The sequence below is a fragment of the Schistocerca gregaria genome, chromosome 4 (assembly GCF_023897955.1).
Source record: "Schistocerca gregaria isolate iqSchGreg1 chromosome 4, iqSchGreg1.2, whole genome shotgun sequence".
Classification (NCBI taxonomy): Eukaryota; Metazoa; Arthropoda; class Insecta; order Orthoptera; family Acrididae; genus Schistocerca; species Schistocerca gregaria.
Genome location: NC_064923.1, coordinates 290,224,985 through 290,250,449, shown reverse-complemented (window position 1 = coordinate 290,250,449; position 25,465 = coordinate 290,224,985). Strand labels below are relative to the sequence as shown.

The window sequence follows — 25,465 nt, the reverse complement described above, 5'->3', positions numbered from 1 at the left end:
AATACGTAGTTTGGAATAACCTCTCAATGTTGTTTATTGTTAATTATAGTCTAGTAACTTTGTGATAGATTTATTTGTTCATCATCATCATTTAAGACTGATTATGCTTTTCAGCATTCAGTCTGGAGCATAGCCCCCTTATAAATTTCCTCCATGTTCCCCTCTTCAGTGCTAACATTAGTGCCTCTTCTGATGTTAAACCTATTACTTCAAAATCATTCTTAACCGAATCCAGGTACCTTCTCCTTGGTCTACCCCGACTCCTCCTACCCTCTACTGCTGAACCCATGAGTCTCTTGGGTAACCTTGCTTCTCCCATGCGTGTAACATGACCCCACCATCTAAGCCTGTTCGCCCTGACTGCTACATCTATAGAGTTTATTCCCAGGTTTTCTTTCTATTTCCTCATGGTGGACACCCTCTTGCCATTGTTCCCATCTACTAGAACCTGCAATCATCCTAGCTACTTTCATATCCGTAACCTCAACCTTGTTGATAAGGTAACCTGAATCCACCCAGCTTTTGCTCTCATACAACAAAGTTGGTCGAAAGATTGAATGGTGCACAGATAACTTAGTCTTGGTACTGACTTCCTTCTTGCAGAAGAGAATAGATCGTAGCTGAGTGCTCACTGCATTAGCTTTGCTACACCTCGCTTCCAGTTCTTTCGCTATGTTGCCATCCTGTGAGAATATGCATCCTAAGTACTTGAAACCGTCCACATGTTCTAACTTTGTTCCTCCTATTTGGCACTCAGTTCGTTTATATTTCTTTCCCATTGACATTTCGTTTTGGAAATGCTAATCTTCATACCATAGTCCTTACATTTCTGATCTAGCTCTGAAATATTACTTTGCAAACTTTCAATCGAATCTGCCATCACAACGAAGTCATCCGCATATGCAAGACTGCTTATTTTGTGTTCACATATCTTAATCTCACCCAGCCAGTCTGTTGTTTTCAACGTATGATCCATAAATGATATGAACAACAGTGGAGACAGGTTGCAGCCTTGTCTTACCCCTGAAACTACTCTGAACCATGAACTCAATTTTCTGTCAACTCTAACTGCTGCCTGACTATCCATGTAAAGACCTTTAATTGCTTGCAAAAGTTTGCCTCCTATTCCATAACCTCGTAGAACAGACAATAAGTTCCTCCTAGGAACCCGGTCATATGCCTTTTCTAGATCTATAAAGCATAGATACAGTTCCCTGTTCCACTCATAACACTTCTCCATAATTTGCCGTAAGCTAAAGATCTGGTCCTGCCAATCTCTAAGAGGCCTAAACCCACACTGATTTTCATCCAATTGGTCCTCAACTAATACTCGCACTTTCCTTTCAGCAATACCTGAGAAGATTTTACCCACAATGCTGATTAAAGAGATACCTCTGTAGTTGTTACAATCTTTTCTGTTTCCATGTTTAAAGATTGATGTGATTACTGCTTTTGTCCAGTCTGATGGAACCTGTCCCGACTCCCAGGCCATTTCAGTTATCCTGTGTAGCCATTTAAGACTTGACAGTCCATGGTATTTGACGAGTTCTGACTTAATTTTATCCACCCCAGCTGCTTTATTGCACTGCAATCTATTGACCATTTTCTACACTTCCTCAAATGTGATCATATTTCCATCATCATTCCTATCCCATTCTACCTCGAAATCTGAAACATTACTGATCGTATTTTCACCTACATTGAGTAACTCTTCAGAATATTCCCTCCATTTGCCCAAGGCATCCACAGGATTCACCAGCAGTTTTCCTGACCTGTCCAAAATACTTGTCATTTCCTTCTTACCTCCCTTTTGAATACTGCTAATTATACTCCAGAATGGTTTTCCAGCAGCTTGACCCATAGTCTCCAACCTGTTTCCAAAGTCTTCCCAAGATTTCTTCTTGGATGCTGCAATTATCTGTTTGGCTTTGTTTCTTTCTTCAACATAACTTTCTCTGTCTACCTGAGATCTAGTATGTAGCCATTTTTGATACGCCTTCTTTTTTCTTTTATAGGCTGCCTTGACTGTGTCATTCCACCAAGCTGTTTGCTTCATCCTACTTTTACACACTACTGTTCCAAGACATTCTTTAGCCACTTCTAGTACTGTGTCCCTGTACCTTGACCATTCCTTTTCCAATGACTGTAATTGACTACATTCAACTAACTGGTACCTTTCTGAGATCGATGTTATGTACTTGTGCCTGATTTCCTTATCCTGAAGTTTCTCCACTCTTATCATCCTACATATGGACCTGACTTCCTGCACTTTCGGTCTTACAATCCCAATTTCACTGCCGATTAAATAATGGTCAGTGTCATCAAAGAATCCCCTGAATACACATGTGTCCCTCACAGCCTTCCTGAATTCCTGATCTGTTATTATATAGTCAATGACAGATCTGGTTCCCCTGCCTTCCCAAGTATACCGGTGAATGTTCTTATGTTTAAAACAGGAGTTTGTGGTTACTAAGCCCATACTGGCACAGAAATCCAAGTGTTGTTTCCTGTTCCTTTTGGCCTCCATATCCTCTCCAAATTTACCCATAACCTTTTCATACCCTTCTGTTCGATTTCCAATCCTGGCGTTAAAAATCACCCATGAGCAGAACACTGTCCTTGTTCTTTACTCTAACAACTACATCACTGAGTGCCTCATAAGAACTATCCATCTTATCTTGATCTGTCCCTTCACAATGCGAATATACTAACACAATCCTAATTTTCTTGCTAGACACTGTCAAATCTATCCACATCAGTCGTTCGTTTACATACCTTATTGAAACTATGCTGGGTTCCATTTCTTTCTTGATGTAAAGCCCTACACACCATTGTGCTATTCCAGCTTTGACTCCTAACAGGTAGATCTTGTATTCTCCCACTTCCTCTTCTTTCTCACCCCTTACCCGAATGTCACTAACAGCTAAAATGCCCAGCCCCATCTTACTTGCAGCCTCTGCCAGCTCTACCTTCTCCCCAGAGTAGCCCCCATTGATATTGATAGCTCCCAATCTCATTACCATCTGTCTGCCAGGTCGTATAATATGAGTCCCTGGTTTGTCAGTTAGAGGTGGGACTCCGTCACCTCCAAAGGTCCGAGGCATTATGCTCTGATTGTTGCCAGCATCATATTTAAAGTACCAGGGAAGCAGGTTGCTAGCCTTACTTGCCCCGAGTCCCATTGAGTTTTACCCCTAATGGTTGAGGGACTAACCGGTGGTTTTGGTAGTCTTTGCCATATGAGCACAAAGGTGACCACGACACAGAATATGTCCGAGATGCCCAGCCTTATTCCAAAGTAACTCGTATCGCCACTGTCGGGACCACTTACTTTGCCACGCATATGTTGCCCTTGGTTCATGAACTAGGACATGACTACAGGAACCCACACCATGAACCACTTACTTGTTAGGTCTTGTAAAATCTGTAAGCCTATAGCGATCAGTATGATTAGTGTTAGTTTTAATTTTTATACCTATCTTATAGATGCTGTGTGCCATGGTTTACCTGCCTATTAATGTTTTTCTCATTCCTCGTGTGTGCTAGGATTTATGGAACATAAACGGATATCTGTCGGTGAATCATAGCATACTGTAGTAATTTGCCCTTGGAGTAACAGTTTTCCTTGTTTTCCATTTCAGGCAGATTTTCAGTATCAACTGATCTCTGGTATCAGTTGGTATGCATCTTGCATTAAATAACTGCAAATTGTATTAGTCACAGTGTAAGTCATAATTGTAGAATTCTATGTGTAAAACACATCAAATCCAAACATCTGTTAGATACAGATTTGAGTACCTCCATTTGATTTAACAAACATATATCTGCAGAGCTTTGAGTTCCTCATTTGAGAAAGAGATTATGTAAAGCATTCAAATACACTCCTGGAAATTGAAATAAGAACACCGTGAATTCATTGTCCCAGGAAGGGGAAACTTTATTGACACATTCCTGGGGTCAGATACATCACATGATCACACGGACAGAACCACAGCCACATAGACACAGGCAACAGAGCATGCACAATGTCAGCACTAGTACAGTGTATATCCACCTTTCGCAGCAATGCAGGCTGCTATTCTCCCATGGAAACGATCGTAGAGATGCTGGATGTAGTCCTGTGGAACGGCTTGCCATGCCATTTCCACCTGGCGCCTCAGTTGGACCAGCGTTCGTGCTGGACGTGCAGACCACGTGAGACGACGCTTCATCCAGTCCCAAACATGCTCAATGGGGGACAGATCCGGAGATCTTGCTGGCCAGGGTAGTTGACTTACACCTTCTAGAGCACGTTAGGTGGCACGGGATACATGCGGACGTGCATTGTCCTGTTGGAACAGCAAGTTCCCTTGCCGGTCTAGGAATGGTAGAACGATGGGTTCGATGACGGTTTGGATGTACCGTGCACTATTCAGTGTCCCCTCGACGATCACCAGAGGTGTACGGCCAGTGTAGGAGATCGCTCCCCACACCATGATGCCGGGTGTTGGCCCTGTGTGCCTCGGTCGTATGCAGTCCTGATTGTGGCGCTCACCTGCACGGCGCCAAACACGCATATGACCATCATTGGCACCAAGACAGAAGCGACTCTCATCGCTGAAGACGACACGTCTCCATTCGTTCCTCCATTCACGCCTGTCGCGACACCACTGGAGGTGGGCTGCACGATGTTGGGGCGTGAGCGGAAGACGGCCTAACGGTGTGCGGGACCGTAGCCCAGCTTCATGGGACGGTTGCGAATGGTCCTCGCCGATACCCCAGGAGCAACAGTGTCCCTAATTTGCTGGGAAGTGGCGGTGCGGTCCCCTACGGCACTGCGTAGGATCCTACGGTCTTGGCGTGCATCCGTGCGTCGCTGCGGTCCGGTCCCAGGTCGACGGGCACGTGCACCTTCCGCCGACCACTGGCGACAACATCGATGTACTGTGGCGACCTCACGCCCCACATGTTGAGCAATTCGGCGGTACGGCCACCCGGCCTCCCGCATGCCCACTATACGCCCTCGCTCAAAGTCCGTCAACTGCACATACGGTTCACGTCCACGCTGTCGCGGCATGCTACCAGTGTTAAAGACTGCGATGGAGCTCCGTATGCCACGGCAAACTGGCTGACACTGACGGCGGCGGTGAACAAATGCTGTGCAGCTAGCGCCATTCGACGGCCAACACCGCGGTTCCTGGTGTGTCCGCTGTGCCATGCGTGTGATCATTGCTTGTACAGCCCTCTCGCAGTGTCCGGAGCAAGTATGGTGGGTCTGACACACCGGTGTCAATGTGTTCTTTTTTCCATTTCCAGGAGTGTGTATCAGGGGAATGCAACTGACTAACTTCCTCAACGACAGCTAATAATTCAGCATATGATCACACCATAGATTTTCAAGGCACTATCAAAGGTTTAAGTTGCCATGCATGGTGATATCTCTTATTTGTGCCTTGAAAATGACACAGGTCTCACCTGTTGAAATACCAGCAGTTTTCAGGAGCATTACCTGGCATTACCTGGCAACATTTCCAGGAGTTGTTTGAATATTCACTTAACTATGAAGCTAAAACTCAGACCTCCATTTGAAGTCACTTAACATGTGGCATTGGACTGAACAGCAACTAAACAAAAATAGAAAATTATAGAATTTGGAGCTTGCAGACCCAATTTACTGAATTTATTGTTGAATGGATGAGATGTGAGAAAAAAAGTGTTAAAGTACAGAGAAGTTATAATTGAATCTTAAGTTAAGAGATATCTTTATTACACAGATTGGAATTGATATTCAGTAGTGGCATGCAACAAACAGGATGTAAATTCCAGTGTGGTAGAATAGGTACAGAGTAATAAGAAAGCAGGTAATGGTATCAGCACACGGCACTCCATCTGATATCTGTATACCCCTTCTGTGTGTCATTTGTGCTGAAAATTCGTTGTTCTCAAGAAGGGTGTTAATTTTATCTTTGTCCTTCACGTCTGGTACCTGGAGCCCAACTAGTTTTAAGCTCTTGATGAGTATCACGGATCCATTGTCCTCCTGACTTATTTCTAAGATTTGTCAGTGCATGTTGTTGTAAAATCTTGTTTCCTTGCATTCACTAGATGCAAAAGAAATAAGAGATTCTTGTCTTCTTCATTATGCTGGCGAGTGGATCAATCTCTTGAAAGACAGTTTCATTGAGGAGGAGTCTCCAGACCCCATTGACTCCGTATTTTTTTTATTTGTGCTAGTTCTAATGCGAGTTTTGAGAAGCTGATCAGTTCTTCTTTCATTTTTAATTTAGAAGAGGGTTTCATAAACTTAAGTGGCTCTTGGGAGAGTACAATTTTATGCTGTTAAATTGTAGTGTCTGTCGACAAGCATCTCTTCTTATTCATTGACCAGGTTAGAAACTGAGCTGCTTTCATTTTGTTGCTTCTATTTCTCCATGTTTCCGTCTCACTTAATTTGCTTTTGATAATTTCTCCAAGATATTTAAGCTGTAGAAGTAGCTCAGTTTTTGATTGTTTTACTTATACACATAGGCACGATCTGTTTTCTCAGAGGAGACAAAGAGAAAATTTTATTGCAAGTTAATTAATTCATAACAACATAACCATTATTATTTAACTATCTGATTTTACATGTATTTAGCAATTATGTGCTTTTAGACCCTAGCATTCAAACAAAATCCACGCAAGAAAATGACTTTGTTGTATGCATAACAGGATCAAATTATGTTGCGAAAAATGAAGCAGATGTCTGCGTAAAAGTGCTTCAGAACTTTTTCGAAAAAAATAAATCAAGGAATACAGTCTTTGCTACAGTGCCTCATAGGCACAATCTAATCTATAGTTCGTGCATTAATAAAGAAATGCGAAGAACGAATATTAAAATAAAGAAACTGTGATCTGAATACGCAAATTGTGCTGCGGTCGATATAAGTAAACTGCAGCATAACCTTCACATCAGACATGGGCACCATGGAAATTATGAAGGGAAGAAGTTTGTGTGCGAACGTGTCAATGAAATAATTAAAGAAAGACTCAGACGGAAGAAAACAATCTACAAAAGTTGCGCTTTGAGTAATATCTGGAATGTACGTCATTTTTTAGTATAAAAGTCTGTGAATCGACGAGTAATAAACCTCCTGTACTTGAACTAGGTGTTAAAGCGACATTTGAATGAGAGAGTGTTCACAGACAATAGACAATAAAGATAAATCTGTGATGCAAACAAACATTCGCTGCATTAGGAACAAAGTATTACAATTAGAACATTTTTGCAGTATTGTAAACATTGATGTTGTTTGTATCTCAGAACATTGGCTGCCAGAAGAATAAATACAATATTTTGTTCCTCAAGGGTATGCTGTTGGAGACATTATGTGTAGAAGTGAAAGAAAGAATGGAGGTGTCCTAATATTTGTTAAAGATAGTATAATGTTTACTAAAATAGATGTTAGCTCTTACTGTGCAGAACTAGAGGGAGAATTTAGCTATATAAGGATAAACGTAGAGAATACTATAATTGTTAGCTTATATAGATCACCAGGAGGAGATGTAAATACATTTTTCGAAAGATTTGAGCTGCTTATGAGAAAAATATTAAAATCTAACATAAAACTAATTATCTGCGGCGATTTCAACATTGAATTGACCAACAGTGATGAACATGCCACTATAACGTTTTTTAATATCTTAATATCACTAAATTTACAATGTACAAATTACACACCAACACGGGATAAGGCGAGCGTAGATGATATTATAGTAAAATTTTATAGAGATATGTATGACGTCAGACTTGCCGGTGGAGCCCTAGCTGATCATGAACCATTGATTTTTAACATTCTCCTGTGATCAGTGGCCCAAATCAGTCAGAATCAAGTCTAATGCCACATGGGTAAGAGGGCAGAAAGATGAATATATTAATTTATTTGTTGACAGAATATCTTATGTTAACTGGGACTTTGTATGCAACACACAATCTGAGAAGGGTGCTGGTGAAATGGTGTTTAACAACTTCCTGAGTTATGGTACTCAAGCTTACCATTAATCAAAAGTAGCCCTAAGCATAAACAGAAAAACAAACAGCTAAAATGGTATACAGATGAGCTAGCTCTCACTATGGAGGAGATGCTCAGACAGAATATCTAAAAATTCTTGTAAACAAGGACCTAGATAATACATCTTATAGAGCTTATCTAAAATGTAAAAAAATCTACAAAGACAAACTGTCTTTGGCCAAAAAACAAGCATGTGAACATTACATTGAAAGTGCTCCCAACAAATGTAAAGCAGCATGGGACATCATCAACTAATATAATTCACAAACTCATACACAAGATGCAATGCTGGTCCCAGAAGAAGTAAATAATTACTGAAAAAGAAAATCAAGCAAAACGGCACTTGTGCACTAGATCATCTTGATGCTGTGCCCCATAGGATGTATACTTTCCACTGGAATGTTGTCACTCCAGAGGATATTGTAAAAGCTGCGGCAAGGTTCACCAACTCCAAAAGTATGGACTGTTATTGGTTTCCTAACTATGTAATGAAAAAAATAATACACCTTATCTGTCAACCCCTTTCTTTCATTTTTAATGTGTGTTTAGACTCTGGAGTTTTCCCAGATGCACTCAAAACTGCTAAAGTGATACCAGTCTTTAAAAAGGGAGATAAGCTTCTGCCCCAAAACCATCGACCAGTTTCTATTGTCCCAATTTTCTCTGAAGTTTTTGAATATGTAATGTACAGTCAACTAAATAACTATTTTGATAAGCATGATCTCCTCTCCAATAGACAGTTTGCATATAAACATGGTAAAAATACCACTACTGCTGTCACTGAAGTTGTTAACCAGGTGTTAACGGCATTCGAAAATAAGGATCTAGTATCAGTCGTACTTTGTGATCTTAGCAAAGCCTTCGACTGCATACCATCTAACAACCTACTTGCAAAACTGGAATTTTATGGCATACACAAACCATCTTTGGATGTAATCAAATCATACTTAAGTAACAGGAGACAGTTTGCATCAATTAGAAATAGATGCTCCTCACTGAAGGAAGTTCAGACTGGAGTGCCTCAGGGCTTGGTCCTAGGTCCTTTTCTGTTCATCATTGCAATTAATGACTTACCTTACGATGTAGGCGCAAATTCAGTTGTGTGTTATGCAGATGATACAACATTGCTCAATACACACCATGACACAACAGAACTGCATCAGGCAACACAGGAAAAACTAGAACTAGTAATGGATTGGTTTTCTTCTAATGAACTCCTGTGTAATCCTGATAAAACACAGGAACTAATTCTGGGTTTAACTACAGCTGTTGAAAGCAAATCAATAAAACCGTTAGGATTCCACATTGATTCAAAATTAAACTGAGAGGAACACATTAGCCATATCTGCAAGAGGATAGCAAGAGTGTGTTATCTCATCTGGAGACTGACGGATGTAGTCACTGATTAGTATCTACAGGTGGTATATTTTGGCCTCTTTCAGTCACACATTTCCTACAGCATATTGTTATGGGGACATTCTTGCTTTGTCAGTGAAATTCTGAAAATTAAAAAAAAAAAAAGTAATCAGAATAATGAGCAAAGTTAAGCCCAAGGAACACTGCCACCTACTCTTTATCAAGCACATGATATTAACTGTTGTGAATCTATACATCTACACAGCACTGCTTTATGTCAGAAGCAACTTACATGAGTTCGAGACCAGAGAGAACATACATCCCCACAACACCAGAGGCAAACTGGACTTCGACATACCAAGACAAAGACTCACAAAGACTGCAAACACACACAAAATAATGAGTTTAAAACTCTTCAATAAACTTCCAGCATCTGCCCAGTCACTGACCAAACTTAAGGCTTATGACTGGTTACTCAAACACCCATTTTTACAGGATAACAGAATATTTTGAAATAATCATTGACATTAGTATATAAGAATATTCATAATAGAAAAGGAATTAAACTGTAAAAACTTTACTGTAAAGTTATTGTTAATTGTGTATTTAATGTTCGGACCTATTCCGCTGTAAGTGGTCATTGGTGAATAAACTGAATACTGCATGTTGCATATGTGATGAGAGATTTAACAAGTGACTACATGATCCATAAAATAGGTCTTGCTTATCATTGGTATGAAGCAGACCATCTTAGTATGAAATGTATCTCAATTCTTACCAGTGGCACATGGCTGATAATGTATGGTAATGTACCACAAATCTGCAGAGATTAGATAACAATACAAAATTTATTGGATGGCATTTAGATTAAACTTAATTTTGTGATGTTACTGAATTTGACAATGTTATATCCTAATGTATCATTTCACAATTTCCATGTTGAGGGAACTGTAATTTGAGAGATCCTGAAGTAACATGTCAGACATTCTCTCTTAAAGTGAACCAGCATTGCTCAGAAAGAACATGAATGAAGAGAACAATGAAAATAATAGATGTGTAACTAACTTATCTTAGAAATCACTTCAGCAAGCAAGATGATGCAGTGTTTAAGAAACTGAACTTACATTCAAAAGGGAAGAGCTTAAAAACTTGAATCTCCTGCACAGACTTCAGTCATAGGAAGCCATGGAGAAAATCACAAAAATGAGGAAGTTGAGGTATTACCAGACACATGTCTGAGAAACAAATGCGTAATTTCTAATGGATGACATAAGAAAAGACATAATCACAAGTTTATCTGATACAGTTTGAATTTGGGACAGAACTCCACCATAGACTGTATAATAATAATAATTGAAGAATTTGGAAGATGCCTCACAGAAGTGAAAGTGATTCCACGCTTTAATTTCAACTGAGACCACAGACTTTTGGTAGGAACACTAAAGAAATTCAGAAAATGTACATGCGAAGGAAAAAAAGACAGGCAAAAATAGAGAAACCCAGGGATATAGAGGGAGAAGTATAAGACACAACTTCCTGATGATGAGAGGATACATGTGGAGTAAAAATGGAGGATGTTCAAACATGCCCTAGTCAAGGCAGCAGAAGAAACATTTGGAAGTACATCAACAAAAATCAGACACAAAGAAGCTCCATGTTGGAATGAGGGAATTGCAGATGCAGTATGGAACATAATAGAGACAAATGAAAACAACTAAGCAGAACAGCAAGGAAAATGGTAGCATTAGTTAAGATGTTTTGGGAAAAATTCACAAAAGAAATAGAAGAGAATTTTAATGATGACAAGAAGATCTTATACCACATATCAGGTAACAGAAGGAAGCAGAAAGAAAAACTTAAAAGGCATGCAAAAAGAGGAAAAACACATGTGGGGGGAAGAAGAAGTTTTGAAAGTGCAGAAAGAATACTTCCAGGTGCTATATGAAGGGCACAATGTAACAAATACACATGATGAAACAGAGGGAGACAAGAAATATTACCATCACAGTGGAGATGGAAAGAAAGTGTCAGCAGATGTTGTATCTAGAGAATGTTGTATGAGAAATGAAAAATGGTGAAGCTCCTGGAGCAAATGACGTCATAGTGGAAATGATCAAAACCACAGGACCTATCGGAATTTATGCCTGTGTAGAATAATGAGGATAGTGTAGACATATGAAAGGTTCCTGATGATTGGACAAAGGCAATTATTGTACCTACATTTAAGAAGGGTAACAAGGGGCTGTGCGAGAATTAACAGAGGAATAGCACTATTGTGCCACTGCATGAAGATTTATGAAAAAATAGTTGAAATTGAAATAATAAAAATCAGCAGGAAAAATAAATGTATTAACTTGCAGTGGAAAAATTATTAAAGAAGGTGGATGCTTTGAGGTATCTAGGAATTAAATCAACCAAGAAATAAACATCAAGGATGAAATTTCAGAGAGAATAGAAAATTATTTGAAATTTAAATACTGTGTATTGGCCATAATTAGAAATTAGAAAATACCTGCCAAAGCAAAGATCATGATCTGCAAATCATTCAAAATGTTGGAATATTTAAACAAAATACAAGAAACAGAAATGTGCTTTCTATGAGGGACAAATAATTTACACATGGAGAGTGGTTCAAAACCAGAACGGACAATAACAGAGACAAATGGAAATAACTGATCAGAGCAGCAAGGAAAATAATAGCATTAGCTAAGAAGTTGTCTTGGGAAAAATTCACAAAAGAAATAGAAGAGAATTTTAATGATGACAAGAAAATATTATTCAACATATTAGGTAGCAGACGGCATCTAAAAGAAAATACTTCAAAAGTTGTCAACAAAGAAGGAAAAACCCATGTGGGAGGAAGAAATCTTGAAAGTATGGAAAGAACGCTGCCAAGAACCATATGAAGGATGTGATTAAAAATAAACATAAAACCACACACACATGATGAGACAGCGAGAGATGAAAGAAACAGCACCATCACAGAGGAAGTAGAATGAGAATTTCAGCAAATGTTAGATGCAGAGGAAGCTGTATGAGAAATGATCCCTCCTGGGTAGTATGAAAAGGGACAGAATAAGGAATGATCAGGCCCCTAAAAGAAACTAGGGAGAGTAATAGGCTTAAATCGTTTGGCCACGTCAAAAGAATGGGAGCAGAAAGACTTTCAAGAAGAGCCGTTGAATGGACACAATATAGACGAAGACCAATTGGTAGACCTTAAACAAGATGGAGAGACCAGGTGAAGGATGATGTGAAATGAAGAGGGCTGCCATGAGAAGAGATGCTCAATGATAGTCTGTGGAAGAAAAATAATAATAATAATAATAATAATAATAAGACGAAATACCAGGTGGATAATCCTAAAGTGATAACAAATAAACTGTATTTGTCAATATCAATGAAATTCGCCACCAGCCATGTAACTGAGATGTTATTTTATTTTGGCTACCAGTTTAGGCATTCCTTTATGTCGCCTTCAGGCCCCATATGCGTCTCTGAAAATAAGCAATATTGTCATACAATGCAATATATTCCTGGATGTCCTGAATTCAAACCATTTCATGAGTGCTTCATTTGAAGACTTGATAGCAATGACATCCAGGAAAATATGGCACTGTATGACAGTATCATTTATTTTGAGAGATGCATACGGGCCTGAAGATGGCATGGCCAAAACTGATAGTCAAAATAAAATAACATCTCAGTTACGTGTTTGTTGGCGAATGTCATTGATATTGATAATTACTTGACCAGCTGATGTCCCCTGTCCATGATGTATCAACAGGGATTATAAACTGTATTGTCTACTGTTCCATTCATTCCAGTTAATCACAAGGTTATAACACACTAAGAGGATCTAAATGTGGGTAAGTTCTGGTTAAAGGAGACCTCTCGCCGAAAATCAGGTGCATTGAGTCATCAGTAGGCACCTGGACCTGAAATATTCCTACAGGAAATAGATGATGATTGCCAGAACAACCACCTTCAGCTTCAGTTTGAAAAGTTACTGTTTGTCACTACCTTCAGCTTTTGTGGAGCCTGCTGAAAATGTACATTGCAGAAATGCTCTGCATTTCTTCTTCAACAGTATGTAGTTGTGAGAGTTTCATTGTGTTAACACCATGTATCGCCTGGTGTCCTGAATGTAGGCTAAAATGTTATTAGCCTGGCAGACACTTTTGATCCTAAACAAGTTTGGAGCCTTACAGAAAGGCAGGAAGATTATGATGTAACATCCTGTCAACGATAAAAGGAGTTTTACAATTTATATATGTAAACTGCTATATAAAGACAATACATTGTTTCCAAAAATCTTGATAAAAGTCTTCACTGATTTAGTTCAAGTTATTACACCATGCTCTAATAAACATTCAAGTGAGAGGGGGGAGAATGGACATAGAGAGGCAGAAAGAGGAAATAGAGGGGGGGAGTAGGAGATGGACAAAGAGAGGAGCAGTAAACATTGTTTCTAAAAATCTCTTGACCAATTTACTTCAGATTGTGACTCTAATGAAAATTCAAACAGACATAAGCCATGTGTTACTTAAAACAACAATATACAGATTTTCTGCTAAAAGTGACTGTGATAAAGAAATCCTGTGCTGTGAAAATGTGCAGGACATTTACCTTCTCACAGCAGTTTTAATTAGGTTAGCAGGACATTTAAACCACTAGACAAATAGTTTTTGCCATATATATTCTTTTTCCCAGTATATAATTTTCAACAAGTTTTGTATTTACAAAAATATGCCGTTTTGCTTCCTACCTCACAGTTGGTCTTAACAGAAAACAGGAAAGCTGTATTTATGACATGTGATTAGAATACTGCTATGGAATCTGAATCATCTGGAACTTCAAAATGCTACTCATTTGCAGATTTAAACTATGTGAAATAGTGTCATTGTAGCTATTATCCTCACAGATCCAGCAGCTGGATAGGTCTCTCTCATACCCATGTACCAATGATCCCAGCCAATTTACGTGTTCATTTTCAGCAACTTCAGTTTCCATTCAAGGTTTCATTAGCAATAACAATAAACATGGTTGTGGTTTATTTGAATTAAGCAATGTACGTTTCCCTTGCAGCCAAGAAGAGATGCTCTCCGCAAATCAGGACAGATACTTGCACCTGTCATTGATTTGAAATCTAAAAAGGATGATGAAGATTCAAATTCTAATTCCAGTTTTGGCAGTTATTCAGGGAAGGTAAACAGATAATCACCTGTTACACAATAACCCCAAAATCTAATGCATTTATTTGTATATGTGTTATTCATTATTGTTTTAGGAAGGAAAAGGCAATAACTCATCAAGAGACTTGGATTGGAATGTGGAAGGTGAATATGATCCAATGTGGCCAAATGATTATGAAAAGGTGGTGAAAGGTATGTCTGAGAATAATGCGTAATTTTGTTGCTTTTATATTGTGTCCGCTGACTTATTTAATCTCATTTTTCAGTTGATAGAGATAAAAATTATTTCAAAGAGAGCATGATCTAGTATCAAGACAACTGTTTTTGCTTGTACAGTAATTGCTGAGGAAGAGAACATAAGTACTTATTTATTTGTTTATTTTGATCTCAAGATCCCTATGTTGTTTAACGTACAAAGAATATAGCACAAGTCATGTCCATATAAATTCAAAAATGTGGCATAGAAATGTTTTAAGGTACAATAACAAGCTATAATAGTAAATTATATAACACAGCCCAACAAAAATCATGTAACTTACGTTTCACATTTATATTCAACACACAAAAAAGACTGTAACATTGAAAATAATAAGGATTATAATGCAAAAGTGCAATAAAGATCCAAGTAGAGTTTATACAAATTGTCCTTTAGATGTCCATCAACTGAATAAAAATAGTGTTTAAGTAAAATGTTCTTAACTTTATCATTAGGTAAAAAGTTCTTAACTTCATCCCTCAATGTATACCTGTTTCCATAAACTTATAGGGATAAATATTGTAGATCACATTGCCCATACTTCATACTACATAGAGCTTCCTGGTTGTATTTGGCTCTGAAGATGTTTGCACTGGAACGTGTGTTCCAATATATAAATACAGAGAGAAGTCAGTATTTTTAATTCTCCAGAAGTTAGCTTAGGGAATATTCGAAGAGATACCTATTTCATTATCTTTTTTAGTCTCTTTTACATCAGAAAATTTTTCCAATGTACTGACCTCCAGAACAGGCAACCATAAGAGATTGTCAGTGGGATTTGGAAAAGGAGACCTGTGTCATCTGTGAACAGTTCAGGTAAGACCTTAGGCATATTCAGAGACATTGGTGAACAAAAGGAAAAGCAGGGGCTCCAGAAATGAGTCTGGAGGGACACCATACCTAACTACAATTTCATTAGACAGAACTTTATTAGCATCTTTACTCGAAATTACAGCCATATGCGTCCTATCGGTGAGGAGAAAAAAAAACTAAAACCACTTATTGCAAGTGCCTCCAATACCTAATGACTCCAATTTTTGCAGGAGCAATAGGCAGATCAGAAATGAAGTCCATATTGTGTTCTTCAAACCATTCTTTCACGGTATGTGCATGATGATTAAGTGCATTGCTATCTTTGAAAAATAAAATCCCTATGGTTGTATTTGGAACAATATCAGTTACATTTAGTTAATGCGTAAACATGAGAGGTCCAGATTCAAACTATGTAAATTTGTAGAATGAGATTTTCACTCTGCAGCGGAGTGTGCGCTGATATGAAACTTCCTGGCAGATTAAAACTGTGTGCCCGACCGAGACTCGAACTCGAGGGTCCCGAGTTCGAGTCTCGGTCGGGCACACAGTTTTAATCTGCCAGGAAGTTTCATATCAGCGCACACTCCGCTGCAGAGTGAAAATCTCATTCTGGAAACATCCCCCAGGCTGTGGCTAAGCCATGTCTCCACAGTATCCTTCCTTTCAGGAGTGCTAGTTCTGCATGTTTCGCAGAAGAGCTTCTGTAAAGTTTGGAAGGTAGGAGACGGATACTGGCAGAAGTAAAGCTGTGAGTACCGGGCGTGAGTCGTGCTTCGGTAGCTCAGTTGGTAGAGCACTTGCCCGCGAAAGGCAAAGGTCCCGAGTTCGAGTCTCGGTCGGGCACACAGTTTTAATCTGCCAGGAAGTTTCTTATGTAAATTTGTACTACACAATACGTCTGCCACAAATGACCTGTATCTTGGACTACATGAAAGAGGAAACCCTAGCCTCATGGTCACTTCCAGTTAGATTTTATTACATTTAAACCTACACCCATACTTCGCAAAGAACTGCAAAGTGCATGGCAGAGGGTACATTCTCTTGTACCTGTTGTTAGAGTTTCTTCCCATATCATTCATGTATGGAGCAAGGGGATAATGATTGTTTGAATGCCTCTGTGCCTGCTGTAATTATTTTCCTCTTTCCTCATGATCCCTGTGTGAGCAATACATAGGGAGTTGTATATTCCTAGAGTCTTCATTTTTAGTCTACATCTATTTTCAAGGGTCTGCCAGTTCAATTATTTCAGCATCACTGTAACACCTTCCCAGTTGTTAAACCTACCTTTGATCATACTTGGTGTCCTTCTCTGTATACATTCAGTATCCCCTATTAGTCCTATTTGCTATGGGTCCCACATACTTGCCCATTATTCTAGAACAAGTCCTACAAGTGGTTTGTCAGCAGTCTCCTTTGTAGGTTGATTGCACTTCCCCAGTATTTACCAATAATGCTACTACCTGCTTTACCCACAATAGAGCCTATGTGATCATTCCATTTCATATCCCTACAAAGGTTTACATTCAGGTATTTGTACATGTTGGCCAATTCTAACTATAGCTCACTGATATTGTAGTCATAGGATACCAAGTTTTTTTTTCCATTCTGTGAAGTGCACAGTTTACATTCCTGAACATTTAAGGCAAGTTGCCAATCTTTTCTCCACTTACAAAGATCTGACAATATTTGTACAGCTTCTTTCAGGCAGTACTTCATTATAGATAAGTGCATCATCTGCAAAAGGTCTGAGGTTACTCCCAGTCAAAAAGTCCTTAATCTAGTCACAAATTTCGCTTCATACCTTATATGATCAAACTTCAGACAATAAGAGTAGGTGTGATACTGAGTCAAATGCTTTTTGGAAGTCAAGGAATACCACATCTACCTGACAACCTTGACCCAAAGCTTTCAGTATGTCATGTGAGAAGTGTGAGTTGGGTTTGACTTGATCAGTATTTTCGGAAACTATGCTGGCTTGCATGGAGGTGGTTATTCTGTTCAAGATACCTCATTTCGTTTGAACTCACAATATTTTCTAAGATTCTACAACAAATAATTGTCAAAGATAATTGACAGTAGTTTTGTGGATCATGTCTACTACCCTTCATTAAACATATGTTACCTGTACTTACTTCCAACTAGTGTGCATGGCTTAATGTTTCAGGGATCAGTGATGGATTATATTTAGAAAAATTATAGTTAGAAGAGAGACTTCCTTGGCTGCAAATTCAGTATAGAAGCTGATAGGGATTCCATCGGGCCCAGGAGCTTTGTTCAATTTTAATGATTTCAGCTGGTTCTCAACACCACTGACATGATCACTGATTCCACTCATCTCTTCAGTGGTTATAGGATTAAACTGTGGTATTCTCTTGAGTTTTCTTTTGTAAAGGAACATTTGAAAATAGAGCTAAGCATTTCAGATTTTGCTTCGCTGCACTCAATTTCTGTTTCTGTCTCATTTGTTAGGGACTGGACTCTAACTTTGGTGCCACTAACAGGCTTTACATATGACTAGAATTTCTTTGGCTTTTGTGAAAGATCATTTGACAGTATTCTGCTATGGTAGTGACTGGAGGCTTCATGCAGTTCCCTCTTAACTGCCAAATGTGTTTCATTCAGCATCTCTCTAGATATAGTCCTGTGCTTTATTTTACACCTATTATGCAGTAGTCTCTGTATCTTTATAAGTTCCTTTATGGTGACTGTATACAATGGAGTTGACTCTGGTTATGAACTGTTGTTGTGGGTACATATCTGTCCAGTGCATAGTCAACTATTCTTTTAAACTTGAGCTATAGGTGCTCTATGTGCTCCTGCCCTGTGCAGAAAATTTCAAGTTCCTCATTGAGGTATATCTCTGTTGATTTTTTATCTCATTTGCTGAACATATATATCTTTCTGTTTGTTTTAGTTGCCCTTTGTACTTTGGTAATCATTGTTACCACAGCTGCATTATGATTGCTGATGCCAGTTTCAATGTGGACATCCTCAAAGAGGCCAGATCTGTTTGTTGCCATTATGTCCAATACATTTCCATTATTAGTGGAGTTCTGAACTATCTGTTCTAGGCAATTTTCAGTGAAGGCATTTAATAATGTTTCACAGGATATCTAATGATACACGCCACTAACAAAACCGTGGTTTTCCAAATTGATTGTTGGAATGAATGTACTGCTGAATGTACACTGAAGCCCAGATGATGCTCTGGCTATTTCTGCCATAGCCCATTATGAATGCCACTTGGTTGTGTAGAACATGCTTTTTGTGAATGTTGTGGGCTTGATCGGTGTTGTATTCATCCACAGCAGTGTGTTTGCACATATGAGTTGCAATATCTAGCTGTCATCTTGGATATCAGTTGGTTGTTAGAGCCTTGTAGCAATTTGCATACATTCCACACATCTAAACATGAGGAAGAGGCCCTTGTAATGTATCCTCTATCACACACTGAAAAATCCGTTTCCTGTCTTTGTCAACTTATGACCAACTACATTGTGCAATCGTTAGATGCTACAGGGCTGCATATACAGAATCATCCCAAAAGCCATTTGTCCCTTGTTCATGTTATCAGTTAATGATATAGTATTCTGTGATCACTCTTTGCAGCGTGTTGGAGAGAATGTGAGGCAAAGTACCAGAGTATATGGGGAAAGGAATAAGGACAAGAGTGAAGTGTTGCAGTATATTTTGAAAGTTAGTATGGATCATTAAGGACAGAAGTTTGCACAGAAAGTGCCACAGAAAAAAAAAAGTTTAGAGAATACAGTCTGTATTTGTAGAGGAAGTGAACTGTAAGATGTACAGGGTGTAACAAAATGATACCAACAACATTGAAGTATTTTACGAGGTGTCTTGAAGAGAAAATGAGGCTAGAAATCCCTGTCTGGAAACATTTTCCTCCAACGCTACAGATAGTCAGAAGTATAAGAGCCCACACCTGCCACTAGACCATCCAATCAACCGGAAATGAAAATTTGTGTGCATACTGTTGTTGTGACAGGAGTGGACTTGTTGGTCAGCATCTTATTTTCTGAATGCTGTCAGATCTATTGTGGGAAGGTGTGCTCACAGTTTGTCAGTGTACATGGTGCTGCCTAAAGGGTGATCTATAGACAGATGTTGGCCCCTAAAATCAGTCTATGACACTATTATATGATGTTTACAGAGAGTGATTTGTACCTAAAATTTGTTCCTCAACATACCCTCTACAAGTTGCTGAAGTTTGTGAATATCATTTGTTACATCCTGTATAACTGAAGGAGATTCCAAATAAATTTCAGGCAGTTTAAACTGAATGACTTATAAAGTATAAAAGTGGGAGAAATAGAAGTGCGAAGTTGGTTTGGCATTGTACAGATAATCTGGTAATGGTAATTTTTCCCAAAATGGGGGCCCCAGTTTGTACAATAAGAGATTTTTATTTATACAGCCTTTAATATGCAACCATTAATACAGTACATTTAGTAGAACAGATGAAATGAGAGCTTTCTTAGGATTTTCAGATATTATAGTTCAATATGATTTGAATGCAGCTCACCTGCTGTCTGCAAACATTCCTAGTTGCAAGACTGATCTTGAATTTGTTCCTGTGCTTGGTTAGTACACCAGAAGTGGGTGGTTTTCTGGCTGAAATGCAAATGAGAATCCAACAGTATTTTGAAGAGGAAAGTTGCCACCCACTATATAGCAGAGATACTGAGTCGCAGATAGCCCCCCCCCCCCCCCCACCACACACACACACACACACACACACACACACACACACACACACACACACACACAGCCTCTGGCAGCTGAAGCCACACCGAGAATCAAAAATAGTGAAACCATTTGTTGGGCCATGTCTCGGACAAATACCCATGTCATTATTCTTCACTACAAATGAAATTACAATTAAATCAATACAGTGAAATGAATACCCTTAGCTGCATACAGGTGTTGATACACACCAATGGGAGCAGTTGAAAATGTGTGCCCCAGCCGGGACTCGAACCCTGGATCTCCTGCTTAAATGACAGACGCTCTATCCATCTGAGCCACCGAGGACACAGAGAGTAGTGCAATTGCAGGCACTTATCTCTGGCACACCTCCCGTGACATCCACATTCCCAACTTATTGTCCCGCACTATATTCGTAGTGCCCCTGCCCATTACACATGTCCGAAAGAACAGATACCATCTTCTTATATATTCTTCAGTACTCCAACAAGATATGAAAGAGCATATATGAATTTGAAAGACTGGAAGTGAAGGACATGCAAATTAATCTTTGTTTTAGGCTATGAGACATACTCAGCTGGCCCAGTTGGTAGCACATTATCTACAGAAAACAAATGGTTGGATTAGGGGTCTGCTTCACCACAAAGCATTAATGTGTGACACAGTAGGCTAAAAATTTCATTGTGATAAGAACAAGACTTGAAAAATGTCTGTAATTGAATTTTAGCTGGAGATAAACTTACTTTTTTATTTGTATTTATTAATTTTTGTAACTGTTTACCTATTATTTAGCTTGAGGATTATGTAAGTCATGGATAAGGGGTAAGTGAAGTGTCCACTGTGAAATGTCTGTCTTGTAACTTCTGCTGATGAATGCTGACATTTTTGCAGATTTGCGAGAAATAAGAGAGAGGGAGAAAGAAAAGGAAGAGGAGGAAAAGAGAAGAAAAAATAGAGATGACAGAGATAAACGAGGAAGAGACAGGTAAAGTATTCAACAACATTATGAATTTTATTATTATTATTAGAAAAAGAATGATTCAGTCTTTTAATTTTCCCACTTCCAGTACAGTCTCTTCTCTGTATTTTGTCAAGGTTCAGTATTTTTGAGGTTATTGGGTTTGTTCATAAGTTTAGTATATTTGTTGGTGTAGTTGCAGTTTTTTTATGTGTTTGGAGTGTTGGAATAGTGACTACTTAAAAGTGTGTGTGTGTGTGTGTGTGTGTGTGTGTGTGTGTGTGTGTGTGTTCTAACTGTCCAGATGGTGAGATTCCAAGTACTGTAGATAAAATTATTTTATTGGATAGATAAAAAATCTACTCACCAAGCAGCAGCAGAAGATAAAAGACTGTTGTGATTGGCAAGCTTTCGGAGCCAGTGGCTTCTCCTTCAGGCAGAAGGGTTGAAGGAGGAGGAATGATTGGCAAGCTTTCGGAGCCAGTGGATTCTCCTTCAGGCAGAAGGTTTGAAGGGGGAGGAAGAAGGGTGAAGGAAAAGGACTGGAGAGGTCTAGGAAAAGGGATAGATTTCAGAAAAGTCACCCAGAACCTCGGGTCAGGGGAGACTGTACCGTACAGGAGTCTTTCCTTCTCATTCCATGCAGTAAGTCTCCCCTGGCCCGCAGTTCTGGATGACTTTCCTGAAATCTACCCCTTTTCCTAGACCTCTCCAGTCCCTTTACTTCACCCTTCTTCCTTCCCCTTCAATCCTTCAGCCTGAAGAAGGAGGCAGTGGCTCCGAAAGTTTGCCAATCACATAATCTTTTATGTGGATCTTCTGCTGCCGCTTGGTGAGTAGATGTTTTACCTATCCAATTAAATAATTTTATCAGTAATTGATTGTTTTCATTGTTATAAGTAATGTAGATAGCTAGATGTAAAAATACCTTATCTTTTGGAACTGTTGTTTCCTTCTTTAGGCAGGAAAACAGGGACAGATTAGGAGGGAGCAGATTGGAAGGGGGGGGGGGGGGGGGGGGTTACGAGCAAGGGGTAGGTAACTCAGACTGTTTGTGCTTTTATAATTATGTATCTTTCTGTGCAAAAAATAGAGTCATGCCAACAACTGATGTACCACATGTGCAGGATCAGTGAGTAGGGTAGAATACTGCAAATTTTTGGGTGCACGACTCAGTAAAAACTTGAACTGGAAGAAGAATAGTAATGAGCTTTTCAGATAACTAAGTTCAGTTACTTTTTCTCTTCATATAATTGTTAATCTTGGAAATAATCAAATTAATCTCGTGATATATTTTGCATACTTTCACGCAACAATGGCTTATGGAGCAATTTTCTGGGGTAACTCACCTCTTAGAAAGGAAGTATTGATTGCACAATAGTAAGCAGTAAATAATATGTGGTGTTCATCCACGGACATCATGTAGCTACCTCTTCAAGGTGCTAGGCATTTTAAGGACACCATCTCAGTACATGTATTTGCTGAAGAAATTTGGTGTAAATAATCCATCAGAAATTGAGAAGAACAGTGAGTATTATATCTACAACACTAGAGGGGGGAAAATGATCTTTATGTCATTCAGATGATCAGGGATGATCAGTGGAACGTATAACTGACAGTACTTAGATTCTCATCCCCTAAAGGTAAGTACTGGCAAGCCATTCTGTTTCTGTGTAATTTTATAGTTTTTTTCCAGTGATTTTTCCTCTTCATACAACACATTAAGCAATTAAGTGCACATATTGAGGTATGAATATCGTAACACCTCCCTTCTCTTGTGATTTGGCATCTTCTGTTTTTGTAGAGTTATTTTATTTTAAACTTGTTGCTCCCAAAGTTTTACAGCTAAAAATATTTGGAGAAAGTTTTACAGTTTTGTGTTAAGAGAAAGCTGGTTGTAGCACAATTCCTGCTGATGATTGCATTTGAAAGAGAAAACAAGAGCAGAGCTAGACAAAAGGTTTCTGTACACTTGCAAATTGGACACTGACAGGGTGTACAGAAAATGTGCTTTTTTTGGTTCGTGGGTGAGATGGTAATACCCCAGACCATTGAATGCAGCTTTCCTTTGCATTAGCATCGAAACCCCAAGTCTTGTCACTGGTCTCAGTTCTGTTTAGCAGGCCTTCTCGTTCTGCAGTCTAATGGGAAAGAATGTTCAGAGAAGTGGTCATTAGTTACGTTTTGTGGTTCTCTGAATGGTACTGGAACCCATTGAGTGCTGAACTTGTGGTATCTTAATTCCTTAGTAACATGCAATACACACACAGAAATCTGCAGAAAGTTATCTGACAACTGAAACTTCAGCTTTTTATGAATTTTTCTATATCAGTTTGTTGCTCAGCACAGATGGACAGCCACTCTTGTCATTATCATGAACATTTGTCCTTCCATTCTTAAACAAATTGTACCATTGACAACATCACATTCCCTGATCACATAGTTAACTTACACAGGACATATCTGACAATTAATATGAGATTTTTTTGCCACTAAATACGACATTAAAGAAAGGATTTCTTATTTGGTGGGATTTTCAATTGGAACACTTATGTTCGATGGATGTATAGACAAACAAGAAACAATGTGGCTTTCTCTCCATTGCAGCACTAAGCACAATTACCTACTTCCCACACTGCATGAAAATGGAGACTGCTTCCTGGATAGTCCCTAGTCCACAGAGTTGTTCATATGTGCTGCACATATGAAAAGTTAAGACATGTTTCCACCTATGTTGATACTTCACAGAAAGCATCAAAGTCTGAACATGTGAAGGAAAGTACAATGAACAATAAGTGAAAGAGCAACATATTAAAATCTGTCATTGTGGGTGAGGAGGACGGGGGTACCGGCAATAGTGAGAATTGCAGTTACATTGCTTCTGGTGCAAATATAGAGGATAGGGGTTAGAGTGAGCTTCTAAGAGCACCGTGCTATGAGAATTATGTCTATTGCTACAATCTGAATTATTGTATTCAGTGTAATTCTTCTGTTCTGCTCTCTGTTTTTTGTGTTGCTTCAGCCAGAAAGTCTCAGCAAATACCTCATGTTTGCTGACAAACTGTGGTCTTAAATACAGTATTTTCTGATTAACCTCAGATGTAGACAGGCCAAGAACAGAATGGGTTTATGGGCGACTTGTGCTGCTGCTGAGTGACTGGTATAAATCGAAGCAGAAACGCAAAGTGCAATAACTTGTGAGAAGTTCAAGTGCAAATTCTTGATGCTTGCTGGTCCTTCACAGTGCAAGCAGTAATCAACATGAAAATTTTTAACAGCTATTATCGAACACAGTTGCTTCAGCTCATGTCTATATTATTTGATAATGTTTGCTGCATTAATGGATCACTTAGTTATGTCTATGACAGATGCCAAATGAGGTGGAGCAATGGTCAACAATTTCCCCATACACATTCAACACGTGTTAACAGGTGCAAAACAAAGAATAAAGTCAGGAAGTATGTTGATCATTGGACACAGCTGACGAGTACAATCATTGGTTCACAGATGCTCAAGAGCAGAGACAAAAAGCCTCAACAGTTTGTAAATGGTAAGAAATAGTTAGAATGTCCCACATGATATGGTTCAACATACTGAGTGGATAGGTAACAGGAGTGAACAGAACAAAAGCTATCTATGCAGATAAAATCAGTACAGTTGAGCAAGACAATAAGCCACAATGAAGATTGGCATATGCACTCCCACACAAACAAGAGCAAATGTAAGGTTAAAGAGGAAACCTCAGGCTGAAAAATAAACGTCAGAGTCTTAAGCTTAAGGGGACCACACTGTGGTTTGGGTTGAAAAAAATCGATTTTTGGTTTCCATCATATTTCGATAGATTAAGATTTTATCTAAGTACTCTGAAAAGGATTTTGCTGAAAAGATTTTTTTTGCATTTAAAGAGCATTTTTCTACCACGTGTGCTTATGTACCACGCCCACTTTTCTGCATGTATTTTAGATCTTTATATCCCCTACATTGCACGTTAGGGATCTTTTTTTTTCTCCTGAGTGTGTTGGCTATCGTTGGAATGCAACAGTCGGTATTCTTTTGTTTGTGCTGTTTGTAAACAACACACTTTCAAACACGCGGTTAGTTTTGTTCAAGTATTTCGAGTAATTGTTATACTTAC

General features: G+C 38.8%; 1 protein-coding gene and 1 non-coding gene across 4 annotated transcripts in view; both read left to right on the top strand.

Annotated features, from left to right (window-relative positions):
• The window catches only part of LOC126266690 (splicing factor 45), a 101,527-nt gene that overhangs the window by 715 nt on the left and 75,347 nt on the right, over positions 1-25,465 (top strand). For all 3 annotated transcript variants that reach the window (XR_007548905.1, XR_007548906.1, XM_049971122.1), the window contains 3 exons: positions 14,475-14,594; positions 14,677-14,773; positions 21,264-21,357. Coding sequence is in view for 1 of the 3 variants with exons in the window: in XM_049971122.1 (XP_049827079.1) it covers positions 14,475-14,594; positions 14,677-14,773; positions 21,264-21,357 (311 nt within the window). In the remaining 2 variants the exon portion in view is untranslated. The remainder of the gene's footprint in view (positions 1-14,474; positions 14,595-14,676; positions 14,774-21,263; positions 21,358-25,465) is intronic.
• On the top strand, positions 16,420-16,494 carry Trnas-cga (transfer RNA serine (anticodon CGA)). Its single transcript has one exon. It is a non-coding gene; the product is annotated as a tRNA-Ser (tRNA).